Here is a 26,674-nt window from a genome sequence, read left to right as displayed (position 1 = left end):
ATCAACACACCTTCCAACTATGATGTAATCATAGGAAGGCTAGGACAATGTGTGTTCAACATGGCTGTCTCGGTTGGTCAAGGTGTTGTGAAGTTTCCCACCGACAGGGGAATTGCAACCCTTCAACCTACCCAAGAGGTTCACACGGTTGAAGGGGAAAGTTCAAAAAGTGAAGACGAGGAACAGGGCTTGGTCATAAACCCCAAGTATCCTGAACAAAAGATACGGGTAAACACAAGCCTTTCCCAAGAAACCCTTTCACACCTTGAAAAGTTGTTGATACACTATAGCGATGTCTTTACTTGGTGCCCGGAAGACATGACAGGCATGCCTCGAAGCATTGCAGAGCATGAGCTAAGAATACCTCCCGATGTCAAGCCTGTTGTCCAAAAGAAACGGAGCATGGCTCCTGAAAGAAGCTCGGCAGCATGTCAAGAGGTTGAAAAGCTTGTACAAGCTGGGATCCTACGTGAGGTCAAATATCAATCTTGGGTGGCTAATCCTGTCATGGTTCGAAAGCCTGACAAGTCTTGGAGGATGTGCATCGACTTCAAAGACTTGAACAAAGCATGCCCGAAGGATTGCTATCCTTTAACCGAGATGGATCTCAAGGTTGACTCTTTAACCGGCCATCCTTTTAAGTGTTTTCTTGACGCTTACAAGGGTTATCATCAAATTCTCATGAAAGTGGAAGATAAAGAAAAAACTGCATTCCACAGGGACAAGGGTATTTTTGGTTATCAAAAGATGCCTTTTGGCCTACGAAATGTCGGGTCAACCTATCAACGTTTGATCGACAAAGCATTTGCCAGCCAAATTAGCAGAAACCTGGAAGCTTATATCGATGATCTGGTAATCAAAAGCAAAACCGAACATCAAATGCTTGATGACACACAAGAAACCTTCCAAAACCTTAGGATATTCAACATGAAGCTCAATCCCGGAAAATGTTCATTCGGGTTTGAAGAAGGCAAGTTTTTGGGACACATCGTGGGGAAACAAAGCATAAAAGCAAATCCCAACAAAGTCATGGCTGTTCTTGAAACTAAGTCTCCACAAAGCAAAAAAGAAGTAGAAAGTCTGAACGGAAGGCTTGCAGCCTTGAAGCGTTTTACCTCCAAGCTTGCTGAGAAATCCCTCCCCTTTTTCAAAACACTAAAGGGTTGTACGAATAAGAAAGATTTCAGGTGGACGAAAGAAGCGGAAGAATCCTTCGGTCAAATGAAGCAACACTTGGCTTCACTTCCAGCTATTGCAGCCCCTGAAACAGGAGAACTGATCTCTGTCTATCTCTCGGTCGCTGAAGAATCACTAAGCACGGTTCTAACCATCGAACGAGACAAGGTTCAGGTACCCGCTTATTTCTTTAGTAAAACGCTAAAACTGACAGAGATAAAATATCCTCCGTTGGAAAAACTTGCTCTGGCCTTAATTCAAACGGCCAGAAGGCTTCGAAGGTACTTTCAAGCACACCCTATACAAATGGTCACTAACCAACCCATCAACAGTGTACTTGAAAAACCGGAAAATTCAGGCCGATTGGCCAAATGGGCTGTGGAGCTAGGTGAGCATAACATCACCTACGTTCCAAGAAAATTTGTCAAAGCTCAAGTCTTGGCGGATTTCATTGTAGAAATCCCAAACAATTCGTTCCTGAAATACATACAACAGCCACTGAACCTTCTGACCCTGAAGCCTGGAAGCTTTTTACCGATGGAGCTTCCAGCATTGAAGGGTCAGGAGCTGGGTTCATTTTAATCAACCCTTAAGGGTTAGAATTTACATATGCTCTCCGACTTGAATTTCAGACCACCAACAACGAAGTTGAATATGAAGCATTGATCGCTGGTCTAAAAATTGCCAAAGAGATGAAGATCCAAAAGCTACAAGTCTTCACAGACTCGCTGCTTGTTTCAAGTCAAGTCAATGATAGCTATGTAGCAAAAGAGCCCCACATGAAGAAGTATCGTGAAAAGGCAAAAGAGTTGATGACCACGTTTCAAGAATGCACCATCAAACAAGTCCCAAGGTCACAAAACATAATAGCCTATGCCCTGAGCAAACTAGCACCCCTCACATTTTCACACCTCACCAAGAAAGTATTGGTAGAAGTGTTGAAAACTCATTCAATTCAAGAATTGGAGGTTCAAGATGTAATCACGGAAGAAGGTCCCAATTGGATGACTCCCATAGAAAAGTTCCTCAAAAATGGTGAGTTACCTCTTTACCAGAAGGAGGCTGAAAGGGTTCGAATCAAATCCAGACAGTATGTGTTGAAAGGAGAAAGGCTTTATAAAAGAGCTTACCTTGCACCACTACTAAGATGTGTGGGCCCTGAACAAAGTCAATATCTTATCAAAGAGGTTCATGAGGGGATATGTGGAGCTCATTTTGGGCCAAGAACGGTGGTTGCAAAGTTGATGAACCTCGGATACTTCTGGCCCACGATGCACTGAGATGCAACAGTACAACACAAGAAGTGTGAAGCTTGGCCATTCCACAAGTGGGGAATGTATATCGTTGGTCCATTCTCACTAGCCAAGGGTGGGGTAAAATTTTTACTAGTATCTGTCAACTACTTTACCAAGTGGCCTGAAGTCAAACCACTTGCAAAGATAACCGGCAAACAAGTCATTGAATTTGTGTGGGAAAGCATCATTTGTCGCTATGGGTTGCCAGGAGTGTTGGTCACGGATAATGGGAAACAATTTGCTGAGAAGCCTTTTAGCACATGGTGCAAAGAATTTAGAATCACTCAAGTGTTCAGCTCAGTTGTGTACATTCGTCAAATTTCGGGTCTCGATTCGTATCCGTTTTGTAAACTTTATTGATGTAAACCGACCCGTTTTGTAAACCAAAGCTTATGATATAATAAATATGATGGATTTTATGTTACAATATTGTTTTACACTTGTTGGGTCTTGAAAACATTCAATTCGGTCTTTAAAACGCTTAAAAATCACTTAAAACGAACTCCGGGGGTCAAAACTGTCAATTTTCAAAGTTTGGAAAATCTGGCATGCACCCCGTCGCGCCGCGCGACGGGGGAGATTTCTCTTGGTCGCGTAGCGCGAAGGCAGTACCTGCACAGATGCACATTTTTGTTGTTTTATGTTCGTTTTTGACCCCATTTGAATGCAAACTCTTGATATAAACACCCATCTTTGACCTAACTTCTTCCCCTATATATACACTACTATTTCCCTTCATTTACACCTGCTACAACACCAAATTCTCTCTCAAAAATCAAGATCTTAAGGTTATTTTTAGTGTGTTCTTGAAGGTTTGACTTCTAAAAGTCAAACTGAGTTATTTCTTTCTTTCTAATTAGCTTATGTAATCTTATTAATACTTGAATATGGCGGTACAATATATATATATATATATATATATATATATATATATATATAATATCACGCCCCTGTTACCTTTGGTAGTTACTTCTCCGGTTCCGATCGGTGAGGTTTCGGACCTTGTAAGGTAAGGCTTCATGGAGGACTTCGTGTTCTTGATATATAAAAACTTATATAACTTGTTTATACATATTATTTATGCTTAATTTCTTCTCATTTTAGTTTATTTACAAGTTCCATGGTGTGGGTTCTAAGAGTATATGCTTCAGTTTAACTGTAAATAGCTCTAAACCGGAAACCGAACTTTTGCTTACTAGTTTTGTTAAAAATAGTTGTTTAAACATGTTTAATGTTAGATTTGAGTTTCTAAAATCATTTTTACAAGTTCTTTGATATTAAGCATGTGGAATCCATCTATGAACTCGTTGGGAGATGGAAACCGAACCAAACTGAAACTTTTGCTTAAAAGACTTGTGTTAACTTTTTAGTTGCAAAACTTAAATATTTCTCATTTATAAATTATTATACAAGATCTATGATAATTGGGCATGTGGAGACCATCAAGGAACATATTGTGAGATGGAAACCGAACCAATCCGATTTTTACTCGCTTAAGACACACAAGTGTGTTTTTAGCTATCAAGACTTGTATATTTCTTTAAAAATAGTTTACAAACTGACTTTAAGTACTTTCTTAAGTACTTGGAATTGTTGGATCCAACTTGATCTCATAACATAGTAGGACCGACAAAAACGAACACTCGCTTAACGTACGTTGTTAGTTCTAATAAATATTTTGTCCCAATGAGTTATCTCATAATAATTAATATTTTGGAGAGTTGACTTTGGGTTTGACCATTTGTCAAGACCCGAACCGACAACCCGAACACTCGTTAAAAACCCGTTTTAGTATCTTTGTCCCAATGGAACTTGCATTTTAGCATTTTTCCACCTTATTAATTAGCATTGGTTAAGTAAATATTAAGGTTATATACTTTAACCCGGTTTTGAGCAAACTCACATTTTTAAAGGGTTATTATTATAAATTCTTAAATAGTTACATTTTAAACCTCGAACTTTAAATTGTTTACTTTTTTTGCAACAATTATTTTACTTAAAGATCTTCAAGACAACCTTTCTAAATCCAAGACTTTCTTTTATTTAGGCTTCATACGTTAACTCGTCGTTCCGGCAAATCTCCAAATAATCAATCTTTCAAGTTTATTACTTGAATGTGAGTAACTTCATACCCTGTTTTCTATCTTTTGTTTTGGGGGTGACATTTCATCTTATCTAAACTAAATGTTTTATACTTGGGTCTTAAACCACAAACGTTGTTGTATACTTTACTTGAATAATTGCTCGATTTGGTGTTCTATGCTTATATGTCTATGTGTTTATCGCTTTTGGATGGTGGAACTATAAATCCTAGACCATTTGGCAACCCCTCATGGCAAGGTGTCGTTAACGTAATGCAATTAACGATAACTATAAAATCCTAAACTATTTGGCAACCCCTTATAGTTGGGTGTCGCTAACTTGTTAGCGATAACTATTTTATCCAAGTTTATATCTATTATTTATGGTTTTGTATACTAGTTTTGTGGTTTTTCATACTATATATCTATTGTTCAAACTTATGAATTGCTCACCAACCTTTGTATTGACAAACTTTATTTTATGAAATGTTACAGGTTTGCATCTAGGTTGATTATGGAGTTCGGTGAAGAAAACGTCACAAATACCGTTAGGATATTAGCAAAAATGAACAATATTTGATTTGCTATATTTTGCTATATTTTGTTGTATTTGACTTATGAATATTTGGTTATGTGACATTTTCAATGATGTGAAGTGAAATGAGTTTGTTAAATATTGTCGCTTTAAATAGTGTCATGCGCTTATGGGCAATCGTTGCACCCCGGCATGTTCCGCCGCCTTTGGTCGGGGTGTGACAAGTTGCATACCCACAATCCAATGGCCAAGTTGAAAGAACAAACAGAACCATCGTGGAAGGAATCAAAACAAAGTTGGGAAGGCATAACAACAATTGGCTTGAAGAACTCCCAAATGCCATATGGGCAATAAGAACAACCGAAAAGACAAGCCACAAATGAACGCCTTACAGCCTAGTGTTCGGATCGGAAGCTGTAATCCTAGCAGAAGTCGGAGTTGTGAATCAAACAACACTCAACATGGATCTCGAATCAAACAACAATGAGACCATGTTGAATTTGCAATTCCTTGAAGAAATTCATGATCAAGCCGCAACACAAGAGGCTAAGTACAAGCAAAAATGAAAGCTTATTATAATGCAAGAGTGAAACATGAACGCTTTAGGCCAGGAGATCTTGTACTCCGAAACAATGAGGCCAGGAAGAAAGAAAATCAAGGAAAGCTCGGCCCAAAGTGGGAAGGACCATATACAATCCTTGAAGCTCATAAGGGTGGATCCTACAAGCTGGCCGACACAGAAAGCAAAAAGCTTCCAAGACACTGGAACGGCAACACCCTTAAAAGATTCCATGCCTAGTCAAAGTCTTAAAATGTATTTCAAGAGATGTATAATTCTCCTTTTTGTGAACAACAACCTCTTGAATGAATGATAAAGTTTTTGTCATAACTTGTCTTTACTATCCTATAATCAGGTTGAGAACCTAGCAAGAAACTTCATGGAAAGGGCCATGTAAGGGGATGAGCTCCCAGGCCACATCGCTCAATAGGTTCAAGGGTTAAATGAACCTATATAAGGGGTGAGTTCCTATAACAATCCAACTCCATGAGGCTTAGAAAATTTTTCAACCAAAACTTGTTTCATAGACGGGTTTGAACAGCCTACATCAATTCGTTCCTTAAGCTTTGAAAAAGTTTACGAAACAAACATACATTAAGTAATGATACAAAGGATAGCCAACATGTGCTTTTTACCTAATAAAGCCTTGAAGCTAAAGTGACTGCAGCACTAAACTTCTTAAGGAAAGTTAGCTAAAAACACATCAAACTAACAAGACAAGCAACCAAAACATAATACATAGAACATTAAGATTCATAAACAAAGCCTTAAAAGGCCATAACTAGCATCATCCATGACATGCCATTCAGGCTAAACAAAGGAAATCACAAGGATTCCCATGAGAATGTTCAAAGGGCCAAAAAGGCCAAACACAACCATAAAAGCAAAAACCTTAAGGGTTTCATGCTGAACCTAAATTGTTTAAGATTACATAACATTGTTCAAGAGCGCTAAGAAAGCTACGAATAAATTGTTTAAACACCAGCAGCAGGCTTTGAAGTACTAGCCTCAACACCATTACCTTTCTTCAACTTCTTCACTTCCGGGCCACGACCAGCAACGACCGAACCTTCGAGGCTTGCCACATGAGACCCGTCGCTACCTCCAGATAAAGTTTCTTCGCTATCACCAGAACGGGAGCGCTTCTTAGACAAGGACTCAAGCACCTCTTTGGAAACTTTCTCATCAAGGCCGGCTGGCTTCAAGCCCTGCAAAACGGAAAGAGGCTTACCAAAGCATGACGAAACTTCACCCACATAAGGGTAAGTGAGCCTTTCCATTGCACGGACTGAGTCTGAGAAGAGCTTGGAAGCTTCACGGTTAAACATGGGCGACTGCTCCATAGGTTGACCAGCTTCGTGATGTTTGAAGCCATCAACAAAGCCCAAATGCTTCCCATATCCCAGCAGCTTCGTATAAACATCGCCCAACACCGAGTTAAACTCAGAAGAATGAAGCAGGTAAGTCACAACCTGATGAAACCCGTGCTCAATTAGCCACCGGTTGTCGTTAGTAGTCTGGGTGACTGAAGCCTTCAAGCCTTCTTTCTCCATCTCAAAGGCTTTCCTCTGCACCTCAAAGGCTTCCCTGTCAGCATCCAACTTAGCTCTGTCAGCTTCCATTGCTTTCTTCAACCCTGCTATCTCAACCTCGTGGCCACGGGACAACTCGTCAATCTTCTTCACATAACCTTCTTCCTTCTTTGAAAAACCGTTAACCTCTTTCTTCATGGCTATCATAGAGGCCTTAATCTTTTCCTTTTTCCTCGAAAACTCCTCATACTCCTGCATCCCCTTTCGAAAACGAGTGACACCCTCTGCCAAAAGGGCAGAAAAGTTGCAAGAACTCAGGATTAACCTCGACATCTTGGAATCACCCTCCATCTCAGAAATAGTGTTACGAACCCCTGGAGGAGCAAGGTTAGCTAACACATCAGCAGAGACTTCCGGGTCTTTGAAGCTATCTCCAACCTTAACATTCCACTCCGGCACATAAACTTCATTCCCATCCAACCCTTGAACCGTCGTCATCGCAACCTTCTTACCAGTTGATTTCTTCTTCTTGGAAACAACCAAAACCTGCTCCTTTTCCCCTTCCACACTTGGACCTTGATCTTCGGCAACTTGAACATCATCACTAACTTCAACTGGTTCGTGAGAAGATGATGGGCCAGAAGACTTCAACAAACGCCTTGTGGAACGACGAGTAGAAGCCTTAGGAGCAGCAACCTTGGTAAACCCTTTAACGTTCGGAACCCCCACATATCCAGAATCCTCAAACCTACCCTCTTTCCCTCGAACCACAGCATCTTCCCCAACAATAGCCGCAACATCCGTAAACCCAACGTCTGAAGTATCGTCACTCTTCAAGAAATCCAAAGCCGACATAACTACAAAACAAAGGAAATCTATCAACAGACATATCAACAAAACAAAACAAATGCACAATAAACAAACGCATACCCTTATCATCCCTCATAAGCACGGGATCCCGATTAGGCTTATCCCATAATTTGCTAATTCCTAATAACACAAGAAGATGTTCAGGAAGAGGACGAAGACGCGATGGACACTTCCTAATTGACTTCAAAAACGCTTCATTCAATTCCGATTCAGCCGGCTCCGGTTCATTTAAAACAGCCTCGGGTTGTCTCCAAACGGATTTGAAAGGAAGAATGGAGTCGGAAACAAAGAAAAAACGGTCCTTCCAAGAACCAAGGGTCGTAACCGCCGAGGAAACTAAACACGTATCAACCTGAGTATGTTCGAAAGTGTACCAATTGCCGTTCTTCACCAAACGAAAGAAACGGCGAAAACCCAAAAGCGAATGGTCATATCCTAAAGCTCTACATAATACCTCAAAGTGTAAAACCTAGCAAGCCCTAAGGGGTGAATCTGACCAAATGACACACGATAATACTCCAATACATTCAAAACGAAAATCGAAAACGGATGACGGAGGTTCGAGAATTCAAAATGCCGACAATTAAGGGCAACGAAACCAGCCGGACAACGATCGATTGATGAGTCGGCCAGCGGAGCAATCAATTTAAACTTAAAACCTATACCCCATTCAAGACAGAATGCTTCGACCTCTTCTTGGGTTAATCGAGAAAAACTAACCGACAGATCCTTACGAGCACCCATAAAATCGAAAGAAAAGGGAAGGATTTTAACTAACCTGATGAAGGATTGAAAGAAACTTGATGAATGTTTGAGAGAATATGTGGAACTTTAAAAGAAATATGAAGAAAGTGAACAGTTATAACTATTATTAAGAGCAGTTATTGGGAACCGCAACATGCAGTAACCATCACATCAACTGTCTTGTCAGAAATTCAAAAAATAACCAAAACCGTTCAAAGCCTCCAAGCCTCGAAGTCTCGAAGCCTTTAAGCAATAACAAAATGTGTGTAAAAGTCAGAAGCCCTTGAGCCTACTTCTCAAACACCTTTGACTTTGGGGGCTGATGACGGGGTAGCCCAAGGAATTAAGAAAATAGCTTTCACACATTAACGCTAAAAAGGTTAGAAGGTTAAAGTGTTCGTTTCCCGCCCAATTTATGTAAATAAGTACGTGAACAGTAGGCACGTGCAACAGTACCACGTCAAATCACTGTTCTCTCTGAACAAGGGATATGCTTAGAAAAAGTATTATTATTATAATCAATGACCAACGGTCAAAAGCTTCCCGCCCATAATTGGTTAACCCTCTAGCAAACTGGAGGTTAACTAGTTTATCCACTGGACAAAAGGCTTGCATCTCTCCTTCTATATAAAGAGGACCCAGCCATAAACAATGGATCATTAGATCTGGAGAGTTAAGACATACTCCTTGATCTTCTATTCTTCCTTGAGAAACTAGCATTTTGCTTGTTTCTTTCTTACTTCACAAACATCATAGCTTCACCAAGAACCTCATCCAAAAACCGGTCTCAAACACCTCGGTCTTGGTTCTCCGTTGAACTATAACAACTAACAGTAAACTAGTGAACCTCTCTCTACGTTTTGCAAACGTAGAGGGACACCACGACCTGCGTTAGGTTAACCTGAACCCTTGAAGCCTGTTAGCCTAACCAGTCCATTCACTATCACTGGTCTTATAATTGTTGTATCAACAATATATATTATGATACTCCAATAAAGATATAAATGTACACTTGGGTTATACATCTCTTCGACATCTACAAACTCTAACTATTGAAAGCTCCTTGGTTGCTCCCTACGTTCTCTTAAGCCACAATATTATTTTATTTGTAAATGTAGACTTCTCATGCATTTGACTCGAATTCATGGGTATGAGTCTCACCAAACCCAGATAGCCCTTAAACGAGTTACAATATCTCATTAAATTAAAAATTAATATTACCAAATATTTGATATGAAAATTCTATAAAATAGGGATATACTAAACATTAATATTCGATTAAAAAAATATATTATTTATAGTTAAGAAACAATTTTATAGTAAAATAAATAAGCGGGTCATGGGTCCCACCAAACCCAATAACTTTTAAACCAGGTTATAATATTCTATTTATTTGTGAAATCATTTTATCATCAAACCCTAAGTATATTATTAACTTATTAACAATAAATAAAATTAAAATCAAAAAAAATATATAAATATTATAAACGAAAAATATAAAACAATTCATGTAATACAAGAGAATAAAACCTAGTTAATTATATGCATATCTTTCATTGCTTATGCTTATTTTTGTAAGTCTGGCTTATTTTCTATAAAATATGTGTCCGCTTGCATATTTTGATAATTATATATAATCCAATTATCTCATGCTTTCAGTCGCCAAAGGGTTTTACTAACAGGTTAATAAGTAACTACCAGGAATCTTTTTAGGTTTGTTTTCTTAGTGCTCTTTCCTAAGATGCTGTGTTCTTCTACTTTGTCTGTATTTCATATTATTTATAACTAGTAAATTACCATGTTACTCTAAATCCTAAGACGCAAGTGTTAAAACAAATAAAATATTTAAAACGACGTTTATCTGGCCGTTAAAACCCGAACGGCGAATGTTGGTAAACCCGACCATTGTTGGTACCCTGCGTTGTGGCGGTGAGTCGACACGAATTTGGTCGGTTTCAGTTACGGTACAGTATAAACAATGTTGGTAAAGAACCAAAGCATTGTCGGTACCCGGCGTTGTGACGGTTAGTCGACACGAATTTGGCCGGTTTCAATTATGTTTGTTACGGGACAGTATAAACACTGTTGGTAAAACCTAAGCGTTAAAACCAAAAAATAAATTCGTCAAATTAGCATATAAAAAGATAATATATCTAAAATGGCGTTTATTCGGTTGAAAAAACCTGGGCGTTAGTAAAACTCGAGCGTTGTCGGTCCCGACGTTACAGTGGTGAGTTGACATCAATTCAGTTGCTTTCGGTTACGTTCTTTATGGTTCCGGAACTAAAACAAAAATGTCCGTAAAATGGTAAATCATGCGCGTTATCTGTTCCGGACATTTTAGTGGTGAGTCGACACAAATAACCGTTTAATCATCAAACTTAAAAAAAAACTAAAAAAATATATATAATACTTAGACAGTCAGGCGCCACCAAATAGACCAATCATAGTCCAGCGGCGCCAAACTTCCTTTTTATTATATATAATAATAATAATTAAGAAACACTTTTATAGTAAAATAAATAAGCGGGTCATGGATCCCATCAGACCCAATAACTTTTAAACCGGGTTATAATATTCTGTTTATTTATGAAACTCTTTCATCATCAAATTCTTAGTATATTATTAACGTACTTGCAATAAATAAAAATAAAATCCAAAAATTTATATAAATATTATAAACGAAAACAGTAAAACAACTACCGTAATACGGAAGAATAAAACCTAGTTAATTATATGTATATCTTTCATTGCTTATGTTTATTTTTGTAAGCCTGGCCTATTTTCTATAAAATATGTGTCCACTTGCCTATTTTGATAATTACATATAATCCAATTATCCCAAGCTTTCAGTCGCCAAAGGGTTTACTATTTACTAACAGGTTAATAAGTACTTAGAAGGAATCTTTTTAGGTTTGTTTTCTTAGTGCTCTTTCCTAAGATGCTGTGTTCTACAACGTTGTCTGTATTCATATTATTTATATCATACAATTGTTTAATTAGAAAGAGAGAGTATATTATGATCATCCAATAAGCAACAAACCAATACATCACTAACACGTCCATCTATATATATATATGATCTTGTTCTTGCAAACTTTGTATAATAGTGTTAAGTGTCTAAGATGATCATTTATCCAATGGAGGAGCTTTACTTACTTGTCAAGAACAACTTTTACATCATCTTGGCTATACTGCTCACAGGGTTGGTCACAAGATTTTTAACCAAGAAAGAGAAGATATCATCACATGGCATACCTGGAAGCCTTGGTCTTCCTCTTGTTGGTGAATCGTTTTCGTTTATTTCGGCTGCTGAGAGTATAAAAGGAAGCTATGATTTTGTTCGAACGTCGGAGACAAATGTAATCTATTTCTCATACATGTCTTTTAGGTTTATTTTTTGATTAACGATCACTACTAGAGAACATACATTTTCTTAAAAAGTTCCTACAATTTCCTACGACAAGTAATTCCAACAACTTTTCAACAACAAAAAAACTAGCTATAATTTTGCTACAGTGTTGCAACAACATAGTGACAACATGGTTCTTTGTTGGAAAATTGTTGCTAACTTTCCAACAAAATACAATAATTTATATTTATCGGATGTTTTTGGAGTTTATATTTGCATATTTGAATTTTTTTTGTTGTTAAAATTAACTTTTTTGTTAGAAAGTTGTAGCAAACGTTTTTGTAGGAGAGTTGTAGAAAGTTTGCAACAACTTGTTTCTGTAGCAGTTTTGTTAGAAAAATTGTTAGAAAACGGTTGAAAATGATTTTCAAACATGTGTTTTTCCAACCTAACCTGTTTGTTGGACATTTGTTAGAAAGTGGGTTTTAAAATAAATTTCCTACAACAAGTAATCTTTAACAACCTTCAAACGACTTTGCAACAAAAAAAAACTCTCTATAATTTTGCTACAGTATTGCAACAACTATCTATAATCATTAGAAGTTACCCCAAAGGTGGAAAGATGACTTATCTTTTTAGATTTTACATTACTTAATACATATAAAACAAGATGAATCATGTGTTTTTTTTACAAATATCAAGTTACATATTTGTTTAGCTGAATAACGAAACCATCCGCATGTACTTATAATACAGGTACGGGAAGTGGTTCAAAACAAGCCTGTTTGGCAAAGTTCATGTATTTGTCCCAACTATTGCGGGTGCAAAAACAGTTTTGCCAAATGATTTCAAATGGTTTAACAAAGGGTATGTGAAATCAATTGACAACGCTCTAGGAAAGAATAGCTTATTTTGTGTACCTTTTGAGGATCATAAACGAATCAGACGCCTTCTGTCTGGTGCTTTCTCCATGGATTCAATGGCCAAATTTGTTCAGAAATTTGATAAGTTGCTCACTGCAAAATTCAAAAAGTTAGCGGACGATGGCAAGTCCTTTGTGGTTCTTGATTTCAACATGAAGGTATACTAGAGTCGATTTTTCCAATTGATAATGATTTTTTTTCGATTCCTTTAATCAAGGTTTAATGATTCAGATAACATTCGATGCAATGTGTGACATGCTGATGAGCATCACAGAAGAATCTTTGCTGGACCAACTAGAAAATTATTGCGCGACTATTTCTAACGCAATGCTCTCTTTCCCCCACATGATTCCAGGCACTAGATACTACAAGGGCATTAAGGTAGTTAACTTCTTCATGTCTGTCCAAATTCGCTAGGACATATATGTAGGACGAGGGTTAACTTCTTATGTTAAAATTAATACAAATAATAATGATACCCTCGTTATTAACATGAGAAAATAAGTGGTATAAATACCATAATCTATACTATATATAATTCATAACTCATGGGCAAATTAAGACACTTGCACTTTAATTTACAAGATTATTAACAAATGGTACAACTTACATTGCATATTAAAGAAGGGTAAAATAATAAACTTCAATTCTTTAAACATAGTTACAATATTGCCCCTCTTAACTTTAATTAACTTTTATAATTTAAGTAATAGTTACAATCTTAGCCATTTAACTTTTAATTATATTTTCTTTTTAATTTCACATTTAACCCAGCTTCCATCCACGATTTTAAACGTTCATAATTTTTTCATACGTTAATATTTTTTTTTGAAAATTGGCACCATAAAAACGAGAATTTTATTCTCTTTAATTTGATTATGATATCGCCTTAGTTTTTTAGTTAAAAAAATTAACATTTACGTAACGCTGTTTGTGATCCGGTTTTGATGGTTTTCAGATAAACAATTAGTAGCGGTTTTTGATCATATAAACCGAAACAGAACCCACTGAAAATTGAAACCAAACCATTATCAACGGCCGGTCTTTCCGCTGCATCGCGCGGGCACCCGTCTAGTACAAAATAAAAATAAACAATGAAATAACATAACAGATGTGTTAAATGATTCAAAACAAACTCTTCAACTGATAAAGTCTTCAGTTTGTTCTTTCGTTTTTTCTTCATTATGAAGAAATTGCGTGAGAATACACCACGTATTCGTAAGAATTTTCCATTAGAAAATATAATTTGAACTTATAAAATCACTTACTCTGATAAAATATAGTTTTTTTTAACATTTAATCATTTAATTTCTCTTACTTAATTTTGTTTCTTTTAACCATCCGGTGCATCACACGGGTTCTAAAGCTAGTATATATAATATTTAACCAAATGAGAAATACTTATGCAGGCTCGTGAAAAACTCATGACATTTTTGGATAAAATGATTGCTAGTAGACGGAGTAGCAAAGAGCCTCAGGACGACTTCTTGCAGTCCATGTTAGATAGAGATTCATTTTCAGATGATGAGAAGCTTACTGATTCAGAGATTAGGGATAACTTGCTAGTAATGATAATAGCCGATCAGGGAATCACTGCAGCTGGACTGATGTGGAGTGTTAAGTTCTTAGACGAGAACAAAGAAGTCCAAAACACGTTAAGAGTAAGTAAAATATCGAACTTGTGTCAACCAGAATATCATTTGAAATTAAAAATGTTAACATAAAATTGAACCTATAGGAAGAACAGTTGTCCATACTCAGAAGTAAACCAAGAGGGGCTTTACTTTGTCTTGAGGATCTTAACAAGATGTCTTACGGCTTAAAGGTACGTTACATATGACATTCGTCAATTTCGGTTTATTTGTTTACCTGACCTGGGCTTGTATTCAGATTCTTATTATTTATGAAACCAAGTTTTTATTAGTGATTTATGTTATTTAATTTATTTTATATTGTTTTGATGTTTAAACATGTTAAAACTCCTTAAAAACATGTATTTCGGCTTAAAAACGCAATTTCGGTAGGTTGGGGTGTGACATTACAAGCCTGTTCATTTTTATTTTCTCAAGTCCCGTATCGATAATCAAACACACGAATTAAACGACTAACTCTCGTTTATATTAATCAGAAAATATCACTCTAAAAACTGATTACAAACCCTCAAACCCTAACTCGGTTTGACTCTTGATGAACCCTATCTCGGTTACACCAACTCCACCTTCTCTAATGTCTAACCATACCCGGTTTATATAGACTAACCCTAACTTGTTAGCCAAAACATTACCAAATATAATATAACCCTAAATCTTGTGTTGGGCCTTACACGTGGGCCATACAACAATTGACCCAACAATCACCCCCGCAATTGTTGTACCCGAGTCACCCGACTCACCTCCTAATTTCCTACTCGAAATTGGCGGGTCTTCAACTACACGCTTGTCATCATTCTCTTGATTCTCCCGAGGTTTTTCATGATCTCTTGCAATGTTCTTTCGGCTCCACTTGGCTAGAAGACACACTTGCTTCGTTTGATCATTACACGCCTTCCCCTGGGCTTGAATTACTTCCTTGACCACGCGTTTAGTTTCCTGAACTCTCTTCTTTGGACTTTGAATTTTGGAACTTGGATCTTTGATTGAAATCTGACTCATAACCGGCTTGTCTTCTTTCAGTCCAATACTTTGAAGATCCCTACCTGCAAAATTCTTCACTCCAATGATAGCTCGTTTACCAGAACTTGTTATCTTGAGATTGATCTTGTACAATCGATTCTTGGTCCTTGTCACCTTCATCAAAAGCTTACATGTATCATCTTTCATGGTTAGCAAATCATGCTTCATGTGAATCTCGCATCCACCTTCCGTTGCTTGACCAAGACTTATGATATTGCACTGTAGGCTCGGGATGTAGTAGACATCGGTCAATAAACGTTGCTCCCCCATTTTTCCTTCAATTAAGACCGAACCTTTTTCTCGAATATCAATACAAGATTCATCTCCGAACTTCACCGTTCCCGTGACTTGCTCATTCAATTCATAAAAATACGATTTATTTCCCGTCATGTGATTCGATGCTCCGTTGTCGAGATACCTAACATCTTTCTCCATCGGCTCGGTTTCGAAATGCTTTGGAATCACACCATCTTCATTCAGAAAAACCGTTTTCTGATCACCTTTAATCATAAATAAACTTGGATCAAAATCATCAATTTTGTTCAAATTAGATTCTTCCTTTTTCTTCACACGTTCCGGACACGAAGACGCAAAGTGACCGAACTCATCACAACGGAAACACTGAACCTGTGACATATCCTTTCTTCTCTATTGACGATCATTTCTTTGACCCGTATACCTTGACACACAATGTTGACCATCTCGGTTTTGACAACCATCTTGATCCTCATCCTCTCGGTCTTGACCTCCGGTTTCCTGGCCTCTTCCACGTTCCTGTGAACTCGGCCAACCCTTACCTCGGCTACCGGACTGATCATACGACTTACCTTTGTAACTACTTTCCGACCGATTGAAAAGTAACTGACCTTGTGAATTTGAAGCGCGTTCTCTCCCTCGTAGACGTTCCTCAAACGTCTTAAGTCTTCCAATAGCATCTTCAAACCTCATACTATCAAGATCAACCGTTTGCTCGATTGAGGCTACCAAGTTGAAGTATTTGTCTAGAACCGCATCCAGTAACTTCTTCACCAAGACATCTTGCTCGAATACGTGACCAAGACCCGTTGCCTTTGAAACCATACCGGTTATTTTTCCCTCAAACTGATCAACAGTCTCGTCTTCCGCCATCTTAAGTTTCTCAAATTCACTTTTCAACGTTAGTAGTCAAGCCTTTTGGACTCGCTCGGCCCCAACAAACTGTGCCTTCAAAGCCGCCCATATTTCTCGAGCATTCTTGTATTGAGAAACCTGAAGAAGAATATTACCTTCCATAACTTGGAACAAAAACGACATTGCCGTTTTATTCTTCTTCGCATCAATAACGGCACCCTCATTCGGTTGAACAACTTCCCATAACTCTTGATCATCCAAGATCGCTTCCACTACAATCGCCATGTGATGTAATTAGTTCCGTTCAACTTTGAACCTGTAACGATATCCCCCACTCGTTTTGGGTTGGATTACCGGCTCTTCTTTATCACCTGCCATTGACATTTTCAAACACATTGCTCCATTACGTTGAAACAAGTACAAACCAAACAATCCCGGACATCTTTTAAGAACCGAACCCGTTACTCCGTAGAAACTTATTGCGATTACCACTTAAAAAATATGATATGTATATAAAAGAACTTTACTAGCAATAAATAACTATTTTGTGACCTGTGCATGTCGTCCAACCTTTTCAATCTTTTGACTTTTGCACTTTTTTTTAATTCTTTATTCAAAAATAAAAATCACATAACACGTCTCTCTCCCTGGCAAAAAAGTGCAATCTGAAGCTGCTTCCTTACAAGAAAAAAACACCGATCGATCGAACCTGCGTGTGCTCTACGATCACCGCACCAGACCCGATTCAGAACCCCAACTTGGTTCCGATATGTTGATTGATAGCTCCACTTCAAGCCACCGCTCGCCGCCAACCGATTATCGATTTCTTGAACTCTCGTTTATATTAATCAGAAAATATCACTCTAAAAACTATTACAAACCCTCAAACCCTAACTCGGTTTGACTCTTGATGAACCCTATTTCGGTTACACCAAACTCACCTTCTCTAATGTCTAACCATAACTCGGTTTATATAGACTAACCCTAACTTGTTAGCCAAGACATTACCAAATATAATAAACCTAATTATTGTGTTGGGCCAGACAACAATTGACCCAGCATTTTCTAGTAAATGCGTGCCAAGATGGATACGTTATTGATGTATGTCTAGTTTGTTGGGGGCATTTTTAGGTTTTGAACGAGACATTACGAATGGCAAATGTGGTGCTCTGGTTCCCTCGTGTTGCGCTTGTTGACTGTAATATTCAGGGTAAGTACTTATCTCAATTCATAATTGGGACAGAGGAAAATCGCCTACATAACATGTGTAGAATCAATCAATCATACCCAGTAAAGTCCCACCAATAGCACAACTATAAGTAGGGTCTAGGGAGGGTGGGATGTAGGCAGATCGTACCTCTATCCCAAGGGATAGAGATGTGGCTTCCCGAGAGACCTTTCAGCTCTAAAAAACATATATATGAGAAAATATAAGAGGGAATCAAAGTACAATAATATAATCAATAATATCACGTTATATATATATATATATATATATATATATATATATATGTGAAAAAAATACCATAATGGTGTTTGTTAATGCAAAGAACATATATGTAGAATGCTTGCTTAATTAATATTTTAATGCAGATTTTGCGATAAAGAAAGGTTGGCATGTTAATGTTGATGTGACTTACATACACTATGATCCCGAAATTTATAAGGATCCTTTACAGTTCAATCCATCAAGATTTGATGTACTAAATTCCCATTAATTTATTTTCCCATTTGTATAACATACTATATAGTATATATAGATGAAGCTCAAGATAATCAAACTCTTAACTATGTGTCTCCAGGAAGCACCACAGAAGCCATGCAGTTACATACCTTTTGGAGCAAGGCCTAGGACTAGCTTGGGAATCAATATGGCAAAGATGGCGATGCTCGTGTTCTTGCGCAGGCTAACAAGTGGATACAAGTGAGTTTCCGTAAAGTGTAATGTATTATTGATCAACTATATATATGGTTACAAGAGATAAATACAAGGAAACATAATAAAATACAATCTTCTAATTATGGGTAATAATATAATACTAAAACTCTAATAATATATCTACCTATACTAATAAAAGAAAATAATTCTTGACAAATGACATTCTGAAGTTAATTCTGATTATCAAATTCCCGCCAAAATCACATCTATTCAATTGATGGCAAACAAAGAAAAAAGTTTGGTTCTAAATATAGTATTGATTATAAATTCAACATACCGTATAAATTGGTCAATATCCATCGATTGAATTATTAATGCCATAAATTATATATAAAGTGTTCAGTAACATTTAATTTTTGAGGCATCTTCGTATTAAATAAACTATAATTATGTTTTTTTTTTTAATTTTTTTACAAATATTCAGTTTTAAAATTAATAGACAAATTTTTTATTTTTTATATTTATTATAAGACTGTTGTGATAGTTGAACAACAATGTGTTTATAAAGAAATCATGAAAGTTGTTTAAAAAGGAAAATCTGATGTCTTTTTTTTCTATGGCCGGGTATGGAGTGTAAAACATTTTTGTGACAGACTTTAGCTGCATCTTTCAAATTGAAAGACCTCATTGTTTTAAATATTGTTACCAGAGGCATTTCATTATTGTATGCCGATGGTATAGAACAACACATTCTCGATTTAAAATTCAAATACATTTAATGATATAAATCGACTATACTTGTACTACATTTTTTTACATAATATAAAGAGACTTAGTTATCTTTTTCTTATTTGTATTAAATTAGTTATTGTAATTTATACATTAAGTTATCTCGTGTAATACACGGGTTTTTAAAACTAGTTTTATAATATTCTCTAATAGTTTCAAGTTTAATTTTCTTGTGATTGATATCCGTAATATTTGTTTTTCTATTCTTTCCCGTAACAGTTTTTGCTTATTCTATGCAGCTGGACAGTCGACGACCAGGATCCAACCTTAGATACGGTATCTGTCATCCATAGACTCAAAAGCGGACTGCAAATTACTTTGACAGCCATAAAAGATGAAATTTGAAAATAAAAAATGTACCCACATCATATTCACCGTCCTTTTAGCATTTTGCCAACTCTGTTATAAGAAAAATAAATTGTGTGGATTTTCTTTTCAATTCCGTTCAATGTTGAACCTTTTCTAGTTGAAACCTACAATATTTCTCTAACTTGAGCCGGAGAGTCTCATCGGAAGCAGCCTCTCTATTCCTATAAGGGTAGAGATAAGGCTGTTATATCTTACTCTCCTCAGACCTTACCATAGCTTTGTTATTGTAGAGATTAACTGATGATGATGTTGATGGATCTAAGCGTTCAATACACTAACATGAAATGTGGTGACACACAAATAGTTAACACCAATTAATTATGTATTCATATGCAATTTTAATACTCCCTCCGTCCCGGTCAACATGTCTTAGTTTGAAAAACACAAAGTTTAAGGTAGATTAAATGATTGTTTTCTTTGCTTACCAAATGACAATAATGCCCTTAGAAATTGAGTCCATCAATATTGTTTATTAATGTTAGTTGTGTATGTTTAAGGGTAAACTTGGAAATTGGCTAATAAATTTTGAAAGTGGACATCTGTAATGGGACAAATAAAAAAGGAAATGTTGACACTATTAATGGGACAGATGGAGTATTATCCAAACAAAGAGAAATCTCCATCATAGTCACATGGTTCGCTCACTTGGCCACGACTTTCGATCTGGATTGTTCGTACCAAAATGCGGTACGAAAACGATCCTGGAACACTCTGAATCGCGATTCCAGGCCTGCAATTGGCGTTCCAGATAATCGACCAATGTTACAGGATGCTTTTGTTAGTGTGAACATAGATGAAGTTGTAGAGATGAAGTTCAGAGGTGGGAGGCGACTGAGTTAGGTTTTGAGGGTGGAGACCACGATGTGTTTGTTTCTTTTTAACCAAATATACACTTCCATCCTTGAAGTCATTGGAGTAGTTGGTTTAGAATAAGAGGTAAATCTGTAACTATATTATAAATTAACAAAAAAATAGTTGAAGTTGGAGGACCAATATTGTTATTATTTTTGAAACCAAATACTCATATGACCAAATACTCATAGTTGGATTCTTCATAAAGATTTGACTTACTGATTCTTTATTCAAATAGTTGAAGTTGGAGGACCAATATTGTTATTATTTTTGAAACCAAATACTCATATGACCAAATACTCATAGTTGGATTCTTCATAAAGATTTGACTTACTGATTCTTTATTCTCATGGTTTTTGTTAACTTCAAAGTTAGTTGTCGATTTGACTTCTTAGTAGCAACCATAACTCATTCTATGACATGTTTATATTTGATTCAGTAGATTTGAATGGTGGCAAAATTCTGAAAGATGATTCACAAATTTGAAGAGGAATTGTTACGTACTTTCTTCGTCTCTTTAAAAGTGTTCATATTTCATTTTTTATTTATTCAATTATAAATGTCCACTTTCAAAATTTATTAACAAATTAGCAAGTTTACCTTTAAATATACACAACTAGCATTAATAAATAATAAATAATATTGATGGACTCAATTTCTAAAGACATTATTGTCATTTGATAAGAAAAAAAGTAATCATTTAATTTAATTTAAATTTTATGTTTTTCAAAATATGACATTTTTAATGAAATGGAAACAGTATATGTATCTGTTTACTTGAAATATTCTGATTTATCCTCGGCTACTGTTGATGGCATTGAAAGGCAACCCAACTATGAGTCTATGCCCCTAAGAAGGTTTATTATTATTATTATTATTATTATTATTATGGTGCCGCAAGTAACCTTATTGGTCCACTTGGCGGCACCCAACTGGCTACCTTATTTTGTTTTGAATTAAAATTTGATTTTTAAACGTTTATTCGTATCAACAAGCCTCCGTAACTTCTAGGACTGTCAATGCTCGAGTTTTACCAACGACTGGGTTTTAACAAAACATTTTTGTTTTAGTTCCGGTAGCATAGCGAACGTAACCGAAGTCAATTGAATTTGTATCACTCAGTGACGCAATGTCTAGGACCGACAACGCCCATGTTTTATCAACGTCAAGGTTTAACGAAAGCCAACTGAATGTCAATTTTGTATTTGTTCCAGTATCGTAACGAACGTGACATAAACTGGCTGGATTTGCGTAGACTCACCACATTTTGTTTTAAACGTTCGGGAACAACATCGGCCGAGTTTTACCAATGCTTGAGTTTTACCGACCGAAACCACCCTATTGGTGCACCTTAACTTTTATCTTTTTTTTTTGTTTTATTATTGGTTTTAGTTATGCTACAAAAGCGCATGTAACTAAAACCGACAAAATTCACGTCGACGTACCGCCTCAACGCTTAGGAGCGACAACATTTGGATTTTACTACTGTTCGAGTTTTACCAACGTGTCCCGGCACAACGCGCCGGGTAAAACACTAGTTATATAGTAAATGTGATTTTTGGGGCCACAAAAGTGCATGTGTTATTGTTTAATTTTAAGATATATAAATATTTATGAAATGAACACTCAAAAGGTTAATTCGCCTGGGTGGTAGAGTTTGATTGTTTGATGTTGTTGACTTGTTTCTGCCCATGTACGCAGGTTCGATTCTTTGAGAACATACACTAATATTTGATTTTTTTCTTTATACCAACCATACATCAAATATATTTTCTTGCTTTTTTATGTTTTAACCGATCGAATTTGCGTACTTTGACCACCTCAACGCCCGGTACCGATAATTCATGGGCTTGAACAACAACCGGGTTTAGTGATCCCGCCTCAATTTTTTATATATTTTTCGTGTAAGGCCCCGTTACCGGTAGCCCTACTTTCGTGTTGGATTTACTCATAAACGCAGTTCTAATATCAGAGTTAATTAAAACATTCGCGAAATATAAAAGCTTTCATAAAACATTTCATAACAAAACACATCTTGTCTTAAAACAACATCTTGTCTTTCAAAATAAACAAAACGTTAAACTTAAACGTCTTGAGTCTTCCGATGCCAGCCTCTTATTCAGTGCCACGTGTCTCCTCAAGCGAGCTGCCTCATCCTACTCACCTGCGTGCATACTAAAAGTCAGCTACGCTGAGTGAGTTCTAGTTAATCATACATTATACAATACACACAAACTTATATTCTTTCATTCATACTTTCATACTTTCATACTTTCTTTTGTATTAACTTGCTTTCATATCTTACGTTATAAAGAGCATTACGCCCTACATTCCTCGAGTATTATTAGGGCTCGGCACCCTCCTTCCTCGAGTATTATTAGGGCTCGGCACCCTCCTTCCTCGAGTATTATTAGGGCTCGGTACCCTCTTTCCTCGAATATTAGTAGGGTTCGGTTCCCTAGTTCTCGAATATTAGTAGGGTTCGATTCCCTCTTCGTTACCATACAACCATACATCATACCTCGAGTATTATTAGGGCCCGGTACCCTCTTCGTAACCATACAACCATACAACCATCATTTCCTTCTTTTATTAACTTTATCACATTCATACACATAAGCATACATATCATGCTTACCTTATACATAGCGTTACAACCTGACAGTACGTGCAATATCCGAAGATCGTTCACGTACCATCAGGCAATCATTCATACATTTCACATTATTCACATAAGGCATACACTTATCTCTTAGGATAACCGTATTAACAAACATATTGAGTATGCACACAGCCCCGAAAACATAACACATATATGGGGCTAGAAACTCACCTGAATCCTGTTACGCTCCCCGTTAATCGTTATTCCCTTCTTGAGCTGTGCACGGCTAATTGTATAATATTTACATGTATCAATTAACTACTACTACTCATGTTGCATTTCTATCTTTATATAACCCACAACGAACGGGGGTCCGGGGGCAGCGCCCCTGGCAGCGGGGTCTAGGGGCGGCAGCCCCTAGCAGGGTCCAAGGGGCAGAGCCCCTGGCTGGGGTCGAGCTGTCTTAACACATTTTTCATTAGGTTTTTCATTTATTTTCTAATTTGCTAACTCAAGCGAACTTATCATTAAGCGAACTTAACAATAAGCGAACTTAACATTAAGCGAACTTACTGTAAGCGAACTTAACATTAAGCGAACTTAACACCAGGCGAAGTTAACTTGGCGAAGTTACACCTTAAGCGAACTTATGCCAGGCGAAGTTGTCAAGGGCGAACTTATGCCAGGCGAAGTTGTCAAGGGCGAACTTATGCCAGGCGAAGTTAACTTGGCGAAGTTACACCTTAAGCGAACTTATGCCAGGCGAAGTTGTCCAGTTAGGCGAACTTGCTTGCAAGCGAACTTGCTTGCAGGCGAAGTTGTGCAGCAGCCCCGCTGTTCATCCTTAATCCCTAAAATCATCATCGTTTTAACATGAAACTCTTGGATACGATATTTAACCAACTCGCGATCAATCCTATGGTCGTTTTTGGATATGGTTTGACCCGAAAACACGTAAAGTTTGGACCTTTAAGTTCAAAAACGTTCAATACTAGTGTTAAGGGTTCATTAACCGAGCCGTTTCCATTTTCGGGTTCATTACACTCGTATTTATCATCAAGTTTACAACTTTATGTTTCGTTTATACCCGATACACTCTCGTTCTAAGTTTCAATGCTAAACGTTTATAAAAACGTAAACTTTAAGATCAAAACGTACCTTTTCGTGTTTGTTTGGCTTAGTCACGGACCATGGATCTTGTGTTTATCTTGCGAAATGAAGTATCTTTCAAGAATCTCGTTTACTTGGCCTTGGATCTCACTCTCGCTCTCGGCCGTATATAGGTGTAAGTGTATGTGTGTGTTTTTGAGTGTGTAGAGATTAAGATGGAATGAAATGAGGTTTAGGGTTTTATGGTGGTTTAGGGGATATTTATATCCCTTAAAGCCCATAGACCTAAGGCCCATTCTCATTTAACCCATCTTAATTAATCTAAGTCCATGATCCGTTCTTTACTCGATATTAATTTAATTAATAACGCGAAATCACTAAACGTAACTTTCTTTATTTAACATTATAATATTTAGGATGTTACATTTCGCTTTAGTTCCGGTATCATGGCGAATGTCTAACCGGGCGAATTTTCTTTTAGCTCCGGTACCGTAATGAGCATGACGTAAACCGACAAATTCATGTAGACTCACCGCCTCAAGATTACGAACGACAACGCTCGAGTTTTACCAACACCCGATTTTAACAACCTACGCCACCTTTTTGGTCCACCTCAACACTTGTTTTATTTTTATGTTTTTGTTTGGTACCATAAGGAACACATCCGAAACTGTAACAAACATAACGAAAACTGTACGAATCCACCGCCTTAACATCTAAGACCGACAGCGCCCGGGTTTTACTAACGTTGTTTATACCTTAACGAACGTAACCGGTACTGATCGGATTCACGTCGACTCACTATTGGGTTTTACCAATAACGAACGTTGCAAATATCCACCAAATTTGAGTTCACTCTCTGCCCCTCGGATTTTACCAACTGATTTCCATGCGCAACGCGCGGGTAATTTACTAGTTACATTAGAATATCTATAAAATAATACACTTGGGACCACCAAAATTTATTAATTAAATGAGTTATTGATTAATCGATAAATTAATAATTATTAATTTATATATTAATTAATATTTTATTAATTTATAGTAGAATACTTAGTTTACAAACACCTTTCAAGCTTCCACTTAATTATTGTATACAATGCATGTATATTAAATGAACGGCCCAATTTGAAAGAAACCTTCAATCTCCCACCTTATTATGCTTCTTGTGTTCAATGTATCACTTTATGGACATTAAATATATCTTCTATATAAATACAAGATCAAAATAGGTTAACACAAACACCAGAAGTTCTTACCATGCTAAGGAAAATTAGAGACGAGATTCATGAGGAAATTGATTTCAACAAAAAACAAAAGACAATTGAGTCATTTTTCAAGAAACCTTCATAAATCATTCATGTAATATGTTATATATAAGGAATTATTAATTTATATTTTATATGGGGTCTAAAGAATTATCAAAAATGTATTATCTTATAATTTTAGCGAATTATTAATTTAGCACCCTATCCCCGAGTTGGGACCGGTAAAAAATATTATCTTAGAGAGTTTATTAAATAATCGAGTATTAATTTATCGAGTTTCTACTGTATGTTTGTTTATGTTCATTGTGTCAGTTGGGTCCTTTAGCGTCCATTTTCATTCGTTTGTGTCCGTTTATAAAATTAATGAACGGAAACGAACAAACTCAAATCCTAAACGAATGAAGACGAAGTTTCGTTCGATGAAGTGCTCATGAACGGTCCATTCATCGAAGAAAAGCTTAACGGACGAACACGACCGCCTGGTCCTATTCAATTTGGTTCGTTTACAGCCCTATTTTATATCTTTTTAGATGCATGCATGATATCCTAGACAAGTAACTTATCAACACAAATCACTAGCAAATACAAACAATGAACTTACAACAACCAGGCATAAATCAGAGGCAAAATATTCGATTGGTAATCAAGCAGCCATTCTTTCGCAAAATTATCATCGGTGAGAATGTGAGATAGAAATCATGGCTCTAGTTAATATATGTTTGTTTATGTTCATTTGTGTCCTTTACTGTCAATTAGTGTTTTTATAAAAATAATGAATGGACACGTACGAACACAAACAAGCTCAACCCCTTAACGAGCAAACACAAAGTTCCATTCGTTAAAGTGTTCATGAATCGTCTGTCCGTTTGTTTATGACCCTAATGTATATCCCCTAAGTTTAACAAGATGCATTCATGATTTCCTAATTAGACAAGTATGTTATCAACACACATCAC

General features: G+C 36.6%; 1 protein-coding gene across 1 annotated transcript; it reads left to right on the top strand.

The window, feature by feature from the left end:
• The first annotated feature begins 11,683 nt into the window (after positions 1 to 11,683).
• LOC143578590 (abscisic acid 8'-hydroxylase 3-like) lies at positions 11,684 to 20,448 on the top strand. Its single transcript, XM_077062121.1, has 9 exons — positions 11,684 to 12,141; positions 12,901 to 13,225; positions 13,299 to 13,448; positions 14,477 to 14,728; positions 14,806 to 14,892; positions 17,981 to 18,059; positions 18,443 to 18,549; positions 18,652 to 18,773; positions 19,757 to 20,448. Exons 1-9 carry the CDS (start codon positions 11,918 to 11,920, stop codon positions 19,860 to 19,862), a joined length of 1,452 nt encoding a protein of 483 aa, XP_076918236.1. The 5' UTR covers positions 11,684 to 11,917; the 3' UTR covers positions 19,863 to 20,448.
• Positions 20,449 to 26,674: the final 6,226 nt, after the last annotated feature.

The sequence above is a fragment of the Bidens hawaiensis genome, unplaced genomic scaffold (genome assembly GCF_021521415.1).
Source record: "Bidens hawaiensis isolate Kalapana, Puna unplaced genomic scaffold, B.hawaiensis_p1.1 tig00029297_1, whole genome shotgun sequence".
Classification (NCBI taxonomy): domain Eukaryota; kingdom Viridiplantae; phylum Streptophyta; class Magnoliopsida; order Asterales; family Asteraceae; genus Bidens; species Bidens hawaiensis.
Note: the sequence above shows the minus strand (reverse complement) of the source record. Positions and strands in the feature narration are given on the sequence as shown.

What these genes read in the sequence shown, in the direction of transcription:
- LOC143578590 (XM_077062121.1), top strand. Translation starts at nt 11,918, where the DNA reads ATGATCATTTATCCAATGGAGGAGCTTTACTTACTTGTCAAGAACAAC. An exon ending in TGTTGACTGTAATATTCAGG is followed by an intron (nt 18,060 to 18,442) that starts GTAAGTACTTAT and finishes ATTTTAATGCAG; the next exon opens with ATTTTGCGATAAAGAAAGGT. An exon ending in TCAATCCATCAAGATTTGAT is followed by an intron (nt 18,550 to 18,651) that starts GTACTAAATTCC and finishes ATGTGTCTCCAG; the next exon opens with GAAGCACCACAGAAGCCATG.